Source organism: Leptonychotes weddellii, chromosome 5, assembly GCF_054177405.1.
Source record: "Leptonychotes weddellii isolate Sample4059 chromosome 5, ASM5417740v2, whole genome shotgun sequence".
NCBI lineage: Eukaryota > Metazoa > Chordata > Mammalia > Carnivora > Phocidae > Leptonychotes > Leptonychotes weddellii.
In genome coordinates this window covers 113017062-113030433 of record NC_138373.1, presented here as the reverse complement: position 1 = coordinate 113030433, position 13372 = coordinate 113017062, and the positions used below count along the sequence as shown (strand labels likewise).

The following is a 13372-nucleotide window of genomic DNA, read 5'->3' as shown; positions in this document are numbered from 1 at the left end:
TCACTTATGGAAAGAATTATAAGCACTGGATCCATATATAGAGGGGGTAATGGGGGTTATCTGGACTTTTGCGTATTAAAAACAAATCCACACGCATGTTGTTCTTAAATGCATCACTGCCAATCACTACTAAAATGAAAGCTCAGTTATTCAGTATAAAATAGTGAAATCTAAATTCTTTAGAATTCTAATCCAATGTATCTGTTAGTTGACTTTGAGGAAAGAGGCAAAATGTGCAACTACAGGAATCAGACATTTAGTCACAAAACATCTAAACTCTGGAGAAATAACTATTCAGTCAAATTTTGAACAATGTCTCCATCATAATATAATATCATATGATGAGAATGATAAATCTGATCCACTGTCCTTTCTTAATTCAACAAAAAACATTCTGTTCCATTTAGTTAAGCCTTATTACCAAGGTGATAATCGAACTCCCGAGGTTAAGAGGCATTAAGCCCATACTCTCTGAAATACAAAATTGTGGCTAGAATTAAAGAGACAAGCTCTAAAATATACAGGAAGACTGCATTCACAAATTCACAAATTGAGTTAGGTGCTTGTGAACACATTTTTCTAAAAAGACACAAATGCCAATCCTTTTATCAGTCAAGTAAATTCAAACTCTAAACGATTATCAGAGTCCCTGGTAATTATCAACCCCTGATCCTGTGCCAGTCAGACGTCCCTCTCTGTCCCCTTACACTAGTTCTATCCCCCCTTAGACTTCCCCACACATCCAAACTCCATGCATTTACCACTTCCTGCTTTTGGTACACTCTGTGCTTCTAGTACAAACGATAATAATGGATAGATGAAAATACAGTTGAAAAAAAGAAAAATCAAGTTATTTCAAAATAAAAGGGGAAAATAACAGCATTTTTACTAGACACTTGGGAATCCATCAGAATCTATGGAAAAATATCAAATACCTACAACACATGCTAACTTTTTGTAGATAGACATATATAAATATACGTAGATGTGTACGTATATCTACATTTGTATCCTCCTTCTCTAGCTATTTCAGACAAGTACCTGGCTCGAGAGAAAACCCTATTCAAAACCAGTCTATTCAATGACACCCCTGCTTTCTGTATGGACCATTATATCATTACGATAATTAAGCAACATTCTGTTTAATATACATTAGTTTGAAACCTTCTTTAGTAAACAGCAAGAATAATAATTTGGGGATAACAAAAAGTGGTATAATAAAACAGGAGGAAGAAAACATGGTATTTACTTTTAATAATAAACAGAAGAATGGAATTTAAGCCATTCCTTTTATTATCTGAAACTAATGAAGCCCTGAAAATTGCTTTATGAAAGCAAACACATCTTAACTTGGAATTAAAAAAAAAAACTGTAAAAGGTATCACTTTATATATAAAATGTGACAGGGTAAAGAAACAAAGTAAGGCAACTAACTTTCACATGCACCTAAAAAGCTGTCACAGGCATTTTATCAAAACATCCTTGGTGCCTCTATTTGCCATACCTGAACATACTGTTCTGCCGTGCTGCATGTTAATAAAGAATACAAAACAAAAATAAGGACATGTTAGCAGAATAAAACATAAAACTACTGCATGGAGAATTTAAAAATTAATTCACAAGTTTTGTATCTACAATTTAACATGGGTCAGGGATTTAACATTTTTAACTCAATTAACAAACCACGCAGCTCTTAGCTATGAATGGATGACCCATGAGACAGATTTAATTTGTTAAAATATTTTGTCCTTTTTAGATTTCAAAGCAAGTTGTAAGATCCTGTTACAAAAGTGTCCTTTTAAGTCAATTTTTAATGCGCTTATTAGAGTGACACAGCATAAGAGAACAAAGATATGTCTTTTAGGTTGTGTCTCTTTGATGTAATTATAAAAATAAGGATTTTAGTCATTATTTAGCATCAGGTAAAAATAACCACTGTCAAAATGAAGTGCTACTTCAAATCCAGAATAATAAAACTAAGTTTGTAACATCAGACTTGTACTATACATTGCAACCGAATAACTATGAAACTGAGTTGTTCATAGTTCTTAGTTCCAATCCTATAAGCTTCCATTTAAAACTATGCAATATAGTCAAAAACATGACTACTGGCTCAGATCCACTAACATTCCAGACGCATGCGGCAAAGGGGCTAAGCCGCACTCCCGCACTTACTTCTCTTCTGGGACACAGCCTGCAAGCATGCAGTCACAATATCGCAGTTTCTCTGTACTTTGTGCAGAAGCCTGTCTTTTTGCTTCAGCTGCCGAAGTAACTTTGCCGACTGAATGCCAATTCTGTACTTCAGCTCTCGAAGGATTGTCTTCAGTTCATTCGTGTCTATCAGTAAAGAAAAATTAAAATAAATACCCAGAGAGGAATACAAATTCCAATGTAATACTAATCATAGGATAAACATCTGAACATCCATTTAAACCAGGTAATTCTGGGTTCTCACCCAGGATTACGTGTATGTATTCAGCTGAGATATTCTTTTTATTTTTTTTAAGATTTTATTTATTTATTTGAGAGAGAGAGAAAGCAGGAGCAGGGGCGGGGGGGGAGGGGCAGAAGGAGAGGAAGAAGCAAACTCCCCCCACTCCCCTAGGAGGGAGTCTCGATCCCATGACCCCCAAGATCATGACCTGAGCCAAAAGCAGACACTTAACCCACTCAGCCACACAGGCGCACCCAGCTGAGATATTCTGATCAAATAAGTCACTCACCCATTTCCTGCCCTGTCACTGAAACAAATACTGTAAGATAAATTTCATCCCTGAAGCTATTTGCAACATGTAAGCAAAGACTCTTGTCATATTTAGCTCTGGTTACAAATTTACCTTCCATTGCTGAAAATTGGCATGTATATTTTGTATCATTAAAGTGCTCAGATGGTAAGCTTATAAGAAAAGAATCCTTTTGAGTCTGTCACATCAATGATAAACCTAATAGCTGATAACAAATGTTTTTAAAAGCACTCACATGTTTGTACATGATCAAAGTAAATAATAGAACCACATTTTCTAATGTAGATGAATATAGCAATATTGGTTTTGTTTTAAATATACAGTCTTCCAATAGCTTGACTATTAGGTACAATATTTCATTTTAGAAACTCAGCAATTTTTCAAATATGATAGAAAATACATTTCCTTTAAACGGATAAATTAAGGATAATTCTACATTCATAAAATTAATATTCCCAACAGCTGTTTTTCCACAAGTGAAAAAAGATTTGGGAATCAAAACTATCGACAGTCTTTATATGAATAATCATTACAATTTGGGAGTTCTGTTTGTCACACTTTTTTTTTAAAGAACTTATTATTTATTTGATAGAGAGAGAGACAGAGCACAAGTAGGGGTAGGGGCAGAGGGGGAGGGAGAAGCAGGCTCCCTGTTCAGCAGGGAGCTCAACACGGAGCTCCATCCCAGGACCCTGGGATCATGACCTGAGCCAAAGGCAGACACTTAACCAACTGAGCAATCCAGGCACCCCTGTTTGTCACTTGATATTATCACTAGTCACTACAGTGTGACCTGCCAGTCAGGCAAGAAGCTTCCACTCAACCTGGCATTGGCTAGGCCCTCATTAAATGTCCTATGTAGGATTTGGATCCATTCATTTTTTTTTTTTTGAAGATTTTTTTATTTACTTATTTGACAGAGAGAGACACAGCGAGAGAGGGAACACAAGCAAGGGGGAGTGGGAGAGGGAGAAGCAGGCTTCCTGCTGAGCAAGGAGCCGGACATGGAGCCCGACATGGAGCCCGATCCCAGGACCCTGGGATCACGACCTGAGCCAAAGGCAGACGCTTAACGACTGAGCCACCCAGGAGCCTCTGGATCCATTCATTTTTAAGGGGATTTGGAGAAACTAGCGGGGACCAGAAGAGAACAAACGAAGTGTTCAAAAGTAAAAAAAAAAAAAAAATTTCCAGAGATCAAAGAAAATGAACTTCAGGGGTTTGTATAACAGAAGTGCAAGGGGGGTCCTTTAACAGCAGTAGTATTTGACCACATCATGGAAAATGCATTTGACCTTAAAAAGAACTCCTTTTGGATCAAGCAACTATCTTTGTGATTTTAGGCAAGGTAGTACTGAGTCTCAAATTCTGCTTAGCATACAAGATTATTCTGAGAAACAAATGTGAATAGTCTTTATAAACATCAATATAAAGAACACTAAAATAAGAATAAGGGATTATTATGAGGAAGAGAACAAAGGCCAGTTATTTCTCTTACCTTGAGTTTAAACATGGTGGTATATAGTGGGAAGTAAGAGCACATTTACATTAAATGATAATATTTGTGCTTTAAGGACAATTACATATGGAAACAAGTTACAAGAGGAGATCAGAGGGCTCTTCGTTCCTAGATTCCTTCCATAGAGCAAAGAGCCTTTCTTTGAATGTTTAAAATCTTTCCTTCCAGAAAGAAAAAGGGTAGGAATATCATCATCTTGCATTTACATTATAGATTTCTTCCAACAAAGAGTCATTTTTAGTGACTGTTAAGGTACCTACAGCTCTGTGATTCTCTGAATTATATGTATTGTGCAATATGGGAAAAATCTTCAGAGGTGAGTTTAAAAATGTCTTCTACAGCAATATCTGCTGATGTATTTCTGTCCTGAAGACAGAAATAAGGTCTCCTTTATCTTTGTATGCCCCACCACATCAGCCACTTTTGCTGTTAAATGAGTGTTAAATAAATGAGCAAAAGTGAGACCATCAACTGACAATGAGTGGACAACCTCCTCTCTAAGGCATTCTGGTGTATACGATAATAATAAAAATACTATCTAACATTTGTTGAGCATTTTACAGACATTAACTTATATAATTATCACCACAGCCCTCTCTCAGGTTAGATGTTATTATTATCCCCATCTGTAAGTGAGGAAAATGAGACACAGAAAGGTTAAAAAGCTCGTTCCAAGGTCACACAACTAGGAATGAAGAGTGGCAGGCTCTCAGCTCCAGCATTCTGGCCTCAAAGTCCACCTCCTTTATGAAAATGCTGAGAAGAGAGCCAAGATTTTCTGAGAAATCATTTTCACACCGCACGTAAATGAAGGACCTACACATGCTAAATATCTTTAAATAGGTGCTACAGCAAAATTCCTAATAGAGGGAAGAGTGAATTAACACACCAGTTATCTGCATTATATGAAATTCTTACTAAGCATTATGTTAGCAGGGACATTTTTTGACTCTGAAAAAAAATCAAGTAATCTAATAAACTATAAAATTATTTATGCAGGCAGCTGTTTTCAGGTGCTTCCAACCTGTTTCTTTATTCTTAGTATTCTAATGATCTTCATCAATAAAGGGGTGTCTGTAAGACTATTAGAATATGGCACTTTTGTTCATTCTAATAGGGTTCATTTGAAGGAAAGAAAAGGTTAGCAGGCAACTAACCATACAAGAAGACTGAGACTTGGGAAAAACAGACTCTTAGAGGTCTTATGAATTAACAGAGTGGTCACTGGTTTGAAATCCACGTGCAAAGCTGTACTGTTACCTCTTCCTTACAATTTAGCTTGCCAAATTTCCTCTTCCAAAAGGAAATTACCAATCCCCAGAATTTGCTCAGGAATGAAAAGTGAACAGCCTTGTAAAAACAGAAAGCCAAATCATAATTCCTCAAAATTGACTTTGTTGGATTCTGAAAGAACTATTGCCCTACGGAACTCTTGGCATAAACAGACACTCTGAGAACAGCCAAATAACTGTATAAAATGAAATGGCACTATTCCAGGCAAAGTCCCAGGCAGGGGGAGGAAGGTGGAAGCCATTTGTAACAATCAGCTGGGAGGAAAAAAAAAAAAAAAAAACCTTTGCTAGGAAGCCAAAATAGGAAGTTGAAAGCTGTTTACATAGATTTGAGAAAGCAAACAGATTTATTCCTTCTCTGGTGTGTGTGTTTTTCCCCCTCGCTGACACCAGCTAGACTGATTACAATTAGGAGTCGGGAGACCATTCTATAGTATCCTCTCCTTCCTCCCTCTCCTGGTAATTTAGCACAAGGACATTAATTCAAGAACCTAGCATCTGTTTTCCACATCCCACTTCATTTTGTAAACTGAAGTCTTGATATACCTATAAAAAGGGCAACTGTGGGCGCCTGGGTGGCTCAGTTGGTTAAGCGACTGCCTTCGGCTCGGGTCATGATCCTGGAGTCCCGGGATCGGGTCCCGCATCGGGCTCCCTGCTCAGCAGGGAGTCTGCTTCTCCCTCTGACCCTCCTCCCTCTCATGCTCTCTGTCTCTCATTCTCTCTCTCTCAAATAAATAAAAATAAAATCTTTAAAAAAAAAAAAAAGGGCAACTGTAAGAACTGTGTTAGTGCCTGAAAGGCAAACTATTAGGAACAGTTGGGCGGGGTGGAAATCTCAATTAGGACGTGAGCATCAGAGTCTGATAACAAAAGAAATACCAAATTAGCCTCTGCCCACCAAAAGCAAGGCCATTTTCAGATCGACCTTTCCAACTGAAGGTACCAGCAGTCAAACCCTGTGACAGTGCCAACACAGTAGGGCCCTCCACTAATCCTCCACCGACGGGGGGAAAGTCCACCTAGTGAGCTTCCCGAAACCAGACAGGCCGGCAGAAATGGAATTCATCCGCTCTGCTTAGAAACTGCATTATCGGATTATTCTGCCTCACTAGTGAAACACTATCCTAGTACTGTAGCCAGGGAAGGGCGGATTAGGGGAAGGAAAAAAAAAAAAAAAAATCAGCCGCCGCACGAGTCGCCTCTCTTCTCCCGGCGCCCCCTAGGTAACTTCTTATACACGTATCAGAAGCTCCAAACCTGCCCTAACAGCTGTTTTGGTGAAGTCAGAAGGTGGACTGCCTCTCCCTTTGGGCCTCCGCAAACACAAGGCGGGGTGAGGAGTGGAGACCCGCCGCTACCACCCCCACCCACTGAGGTTCCACCGGACAACTCGAGAGGGAATGGGGGCGGGGTGGGGGGCAATAAGAACTAAGTTTAGTCATGAACTGGGGACACTGTGGGCACTAGCGGCGGGTCAGAGGAGACGCCCCAAACGTACTATCTGAGCGCTCGGCGGCTCGGCCTGGGGCGCCCCGGTGAGCGCTGGAGCGCGGGCGGACGCGGCGGGGTCGGGTTCCCGGCAGCCCCCGAGTCCCCCGAACGCGGCGCTCACCTTTCTGCCGCAGGTACTGCATCTGGTGCCGCTGGCTCGGCCGCTCCTGCAGCTCCTGCAGCACGCGCGAGTCGCCGGCGCTGCCGCGGCCGCCCAGGAACACGTCGGAGCCGGAAGCCTCCGTGGAGCTGTCGAAGCTGTCGCGGCGCCGTTGGCGACCCCCGGGCCCGCGGCCCCCGCCCGCCGCCTCCTCCTCCTCCGCGCAGCTGTACAGCTCGGTGAGCAGCCCGCTCACCAGGGACGCCGTGCGGCTCGTCCGGCCGTCGCGCGGCTCGCCGGACTCCGGGTCCTCCTCCGCCTCCCAGGAGTCCCGGGAGCCCCGAGGCCGCTCCGCCGGGGGCGCCCCTCGCAGGCACGGGGCTCGGGGCACTCCGGGAACCGCTTCCTCCGCCGCATCCTCCGGCCCTGCCCCGGGCTCCGGGCGCCTCATCCCGCCTGCGAGAAGGCCCTCCATGGCCCGCGGCGGGCGATAGCCCCGCTCCTGCCGCTCCTCCCGCCCTGCCGCGCGGGTCAGTTCCGGGAGGAGGCGCGGCCTCATCGGCGCCGGGGGTGCCCTTGGCCGGGCGCCTCGCCAGCCGGCCCCAGATCCCCGAGACGCTGACCTCCCGGCTGCCGGGACCCGCACCGCGGCCCCGCAGCTCCCGGCCGGGAGGAGCGGAGGGGCGGGCTGGGGGTGCGGCCACGCCTCCGGACTACCTTGGGACACCTGCAGCAGGTGAGGCCCCTCTTCTCCTGGGAGCGCTATCTGATCCGCGTCAAGGAGGAGGATGTGGCCAGAACACATCAGGATGAAGCCTTCAGCCGGAGGGGGGAGGGCGCTCTGGCCGCTGCCACCGTCACTTTTAAGCACGTGATTTAACTCAAAAAGAGGGCAGAAACTCCTGCATCCTATTCAGCCACCAGCTAGAAATCATGCCGGGGAGAGTTCTGAATGCCACTCAATAGGCCGAGGCCAGGAGCTCCCTTCTTCTCATAGTCCGGGCACAGTGCCCAGCCCTTCCCACCTTCCTACCTGATCTAGGCGCCTTTCAAGGCGCTCTTAGTTTCTGACAGTAACCTTTCCAAAGACTTGGCATGTACTTGAGATTTAATAACGCTGTGAAGTTTTATCCTTCAGTGAAAAATAAAGTGCTAGATTAAGATCAACTAATTCCCAGGCATGAGACCTAACAGAGAATGAGGGTTTTAATAAATGTCCATGAGATGACCAACCCAATAAATTGACATGGCTGATTCTGACAGTAAAATCAAAAGTTTACATGATATCCTGAGAGATGTATCTTTACATTAGATCTCAATGGAAGAACTCTGAGATGCTCCTCCACTGTATGTATTTTTGTGAATTTAATAACAATTTTCAGTTTTTGAGCCCTTGTGTGCCAGAAACTGTTCTTCGTTCTTTGCACAAATAATCCTATTTAATTCTTAACCCTATAAAGCAGGTAAAAAAAAATACTTTTTTTTTGTATTGAGGTATAATTGACATAACATTAAGTGAGTTTCAGGGGAGCCTAGGTGGCTCAGTCGGTTAAGGGTCTGCCTTGGCTCAGGACATGATCCCAGGGTCCTGGGATCGAGTCCAGTATCAGGCGCATTCCTCAGTGGGGAGCCTGCTTCTCCCTCTGCCTGCCACTCCCCCTGCTTGTGCTCACTCTCCCTCTCTGACAAATAAAAATCTTTTTTTTTTAATTTCAGGTGTACAACATAACACTTCAATATTTGAGTATATTTCCAAATGATCACCAGGATAGGTCTAGTTAACATCCCTCGCCATACATAATTACAAAGGTAAGTGCTATTTTATCCTCACTTTTCGGATGAGGGAGCTCAGGCACAGAGAGGCTGAATTACTGCCCATCACAAAAAATAAAGTGAACTTCTCTTAAAGCTTAAAGTATCTGGTTTTCATTATGGATAAATACATATTCCATAATGGATGAACACATATTTGTCTATCTCCTACCACTATTAAATATTTGCCATATTTCTTTTTTTTTTAAAGATTTATTTATTTATTTGAGAGAGCGAGAATGAGAGAGAGTACATGAGAGGGGGGAGGGTCAGAGGGAGAAACAGGCTCCTCGCTGAGCAGGGAGCCCAATGCAGGACTCGATCCCGGGTCTCCAGGATCATGACCTGAGCCGAAGGCAGTTGCTTTAACCAACTGAGCCACCCAGGCGCCCCAAATATTTGCCGTATTTCTAAAAGGAGCCACAATGCCCCTAGTGAACAACAGTGGTGCTCTATGTTTGTTTAGCACACTTTTTACTTTTCAAGGCACTTTCATAATAGAGCCTGACCCTACAGGTAAAAACCTGATGTCTCTTGGCACTACCACCACAATACTTGTAAAAAGAGTGAGAGCAATAGGACCCTTTTTGAAATTGGAGTTAATATAAGAAAAGCAAAATGTTAATAACTTTTTTCCTTAGGTATCCAGAATTTGAAATTATTCTAGAACTATTATTTTAGGTTTTATAACTATATTAACTACTACTACATCCATTTAATTTTAAAATGTATGAAATAGAAAAAAATGAAATTATTTTGTTTTGTCTTTTGAGCTTTTTTTTCCTTTTAATTATTGTTTCCAACATTGAAGAGAGTCCTGGGAGCCTTCTTTCATATGCCAAACTTTGCAACAAGCAGGACTTTCATAAAGGGAAACACTGAAATTGGATCTTTTTTTTTAAAGATTTTATTTATTCATTTGACAGAGAGACACAGCGAGAGAGGGAACACAAGCAGGGGGAGTGGGAGAGGGAGAAGCAGGCTTCCCGCCCAGCAGGGAGCCCGATGCGGGGCTCAATCCCAGAACCCTGGGACCATGACCTGAGCCGAAGGCAAACACTTAACGACTGAGCTACCCAGGAGCCCCTGGATCTCTTTTCTTATTTGACTTCCCAGCCCTTTCTCTAACTCCATCCAGTAAGAGATGTGATTACTAGTCTTCAGCACCTCATGTTGGGTATCTTTACCAGGACATATGGGTGAAGAAATTCAAAGTGAGCTGAAGAGGATGGTGAAAGAGACCAGTAAACACAATAGGTCATTGGCAGTCAACATTTCTAAATTAATCAGAACTTCAAATATTATTTCTCATTTCCCATCAGTACCAAATCACACGAGGAGAGGAAATTGGCAAAATAAAAGATAACAAGGAAAACAGATTCAAGATCCTTGCACTTGTTGGAATGATCATCCCCTAGGTATGCACATGACTCTTACCTCACCAGGGCCAAGTCTCTGCTCTATCATCTTCTCAGTGGGTCTAACCACCCTATTTGAAACTGTGGCTCCCTACCCTCCCTTATTACCCCTCCTTGTTCTCTTTTTTCCATAATATACTCCACCTTCCAATATACTATATCATCTACTGATTTATTGTCTACCTTCTGCCAGTAAAAGGTAAGCTCGGTAAGGCAGGAATTTTTGTCTATTTTGTTCACTGATGTACACCCATCAAGCTAGACAAAAGACCAACGAACTACCTGCTTTCCTATGAAAAGAGATTCTCATTAAAAAGAATCTTAGAAGTGCTGTTAGCAAAGAGCAGCCCATTTTTGGACCTTACATTATTGCTGCTTGGTGACTGGAAGGCCCCAGGTGAGTTCCCTGAAGCTCTGAAGTCAATTAATTGGCTATAAGAGAGAACTACTGGTCTCAAAGAATATGATTTCAAACTGATCATGACTAAAGGTAATAGCTAAAATTAGATTTACTATGGTTAATTATGCTACTGATAATAATCAGTATTTCAACTTTAGAACCTTAGTTTTAATATTTAAATAATTATACTAATTACTTTATACCAAATACAAGGTCTAGTGCTGCATTATATTTACAAGGAGCTAAGAAGCATCTGTCTCTAAGTTGAGTACAATTTACTAAAATCTACAGAATGCAATTTATGTGAATCTAGTGCATAAGCTATAGTCTGTGAACATGTAAATTATTTCCAAACAGGTATCAGGGTCTTGTCAATAACTTTCTGATACCCATCATTTAAAACTACCTAACAAGGGCACCTGGGTGGCTCAGCTGGTTAAGCGACTGCCTTCAGCTCAGGTCATGATCCCAGGGTCCTGGGATCGAGTCCCACATCGGGCTCCCTGCTCTGCGGGAAGCCTGCTTCTCCCTCTCCCACTCCCCCTGCTTGTGTTCCCTCTCTCGCTGTGTCTCTCTGTCAAATAAATAAATAAAATCTTTAAAAAAAAAAAAAAAACTACCTAACAAAAAATAAAGTGAATTAATGCTTGTTTAAAAAAAAAAAAAAAACCTACCTTGGGCATCTGGGTGGCTCAGTCAGTTAAGCGTCTACCTTCTGCTCAGGTCATGATCCCAGAGTCCCAGGATAGAGTCCCAGATCGGGCTCCCTGCTCAGCGGGGAGTCTGCTTCTCCCTCTGACCCTGCCCCCTCTTGTGCTCTCTCTCTCTCTCTCTCAAATAAAATCTTTGGGGAAAAAAAAAACTACCTTGGGCGCCTGGGTGGCTCAGTCGTTAAGTGTCTGCCTTCCGCTCCGGTCATGATCCCAGGGTCCTGGGATTGAGCCCTGCATCATGCTCCCTGCTCCGCAGGGGGCCTGCTTCTCCCTCTCCCACTTCCCCTGCTTGTATTCCCCTCTCTCTGTGTGTCTCTCTTTGTCAGATAAATAAAATCTTTAAAGAAAAAAAAAAAACTACCTTAACAAGACTCTCAACATTTTTGATAATTTGATAATTTTTTTCAGCATGTTCAGACACACACATAAATACTGAACAACTATGACAAAAGCTTTGTTTATGCTTGGAATGGCCGATTTCTAAAATCTAACATTTAATCTTTCACTCTAATCCTTCAGGGATTACTCATTCCCAAGCATAAGAGAAATTCAAAAGGTCATTGCTGGGTTTCAGCTTCTGCTCATGGAAGCTCATTTTTGCTCTTTATTTTTGCTGATTAGAACTTATTTATATGCTTGGACTACAATACAATCTCTATTCTCAGTTTAATAACTATACATGAAGAAGACTCATATTTTTCAATCCAAAAAGTTGGGATGCCAGGTAAACAGAGGATTTTAGTACTCTTAAAAACAATCAAGCCGGGGCGCCTGGCTGGCTCAGTTGGTTAAGCGACTGCCTTCGGCTCAGGTCATGATCCCAGGGTCCTAGGATCGAGCCCCGCATTGGGCTCCCTGCTCGGCCTGAAGCCTGCTTCTCCCTCTCCCACTCCCCCTGCTTGTGTTCCCTCTCACTCTGTCTCTCTCTCTCACTCTCTCTCTCTATTAAATAAATAAATAAAAATCTTTAAAAAAACAAACAAACAAAAAACAATCAAGCCTTAGACAGACCTTAGGAAATACACAGTAATACATAGTAGACAGTCAATAAACAAAGGCTATTAACGGTGAATGACATTTAAGTTATAAAATTTGAGTGCTTAGAGGAACTTTGGAGATCTGACTACTGCTTAGTTAATTGTTGTTACACTAGATTTCAAAGTGACAGAATATAACCTTTTCTTTATAATAGTAAAAAATTGTGATTGCTCAATGCATATCAGCTGGGATCCAAACTTCTGATATCCCACCTGTACTCACGTGACATTCTTTGAGAGTGACGTGTCTGCCATGCCAGCATTTAGGTAGCCACTGACAAAGGGTAGCGAACCTAAAATGACCAAGCTATTTTGTCTAATTTATTGTTTAGTGCCACATCCATGGTGATTACTTTCTGGTGAGCATAAATATGTCACCAACGATCTTCACACTTTGTGCCTATTCTTGCATATCCATTCTTTTGCCTCTACCTCAGACCTCCCTATTTCCAATCTTCCAGTCATTTTCTTTCCATACTCATGATGGGGCCAGCCAAGGCCATTCACCACTATCATTGAATGCATATATATGCTAACCTCAGACCACCTCCCTTACCTTTTGGTCAGGTGCACCAATCAAAGTCTTGCCCATTAGGATGGGTTTCTGTTACCACTGTCATTCAAGGCCAGCCCTGAGTGAGGCTGTAATGCAACCCACCATCCATTTCCACCCAGCACCAATATACCAAGTTGTTCTAGCCATAAACCAAGCTTGGACTTTCTCCTCCTCCTTTGGGTACTCCAGTAACCATGATAAGCGATATGGGAGTCTGGGCTACCTTTTCATGCACTTGTTTATGCCCTCTGATCTTGCTCGTGCTTGGTTCCAGATGTAGCAGT

General features: G+C 42.3%; 1 protein-coding gene across 2 annotated transcripts in view; it reads right to left on the bottom strand.

The window, feature by feature from the left end:
- The window catches only part of TBC1D30 (TBC1 domain family member 30), a 79250-nt gene extending 71539 nt beyond the window's left edge, over positions 1-7711 (bottom strand). For both annotated transcript variants that reach the window (XM_031026584.2, XM_031026583.2), the window contains exons 1-2: positions 7174-7711; positions 2176-2340 (exon numbers count right to left, since the gene is read on the bottom strand). In XM_031026584.2, the coding sequence (XP_030882444.2) occupies positions 2176-2340; positions 7174-7711 (703 nt within the window). The remainder of the gene's footprint in view (positions 1-2175; positions 2341-7173) is intronic.
- Between the last annotated feature and the right edge of the window lie 5661 nt (positions 7712-13372).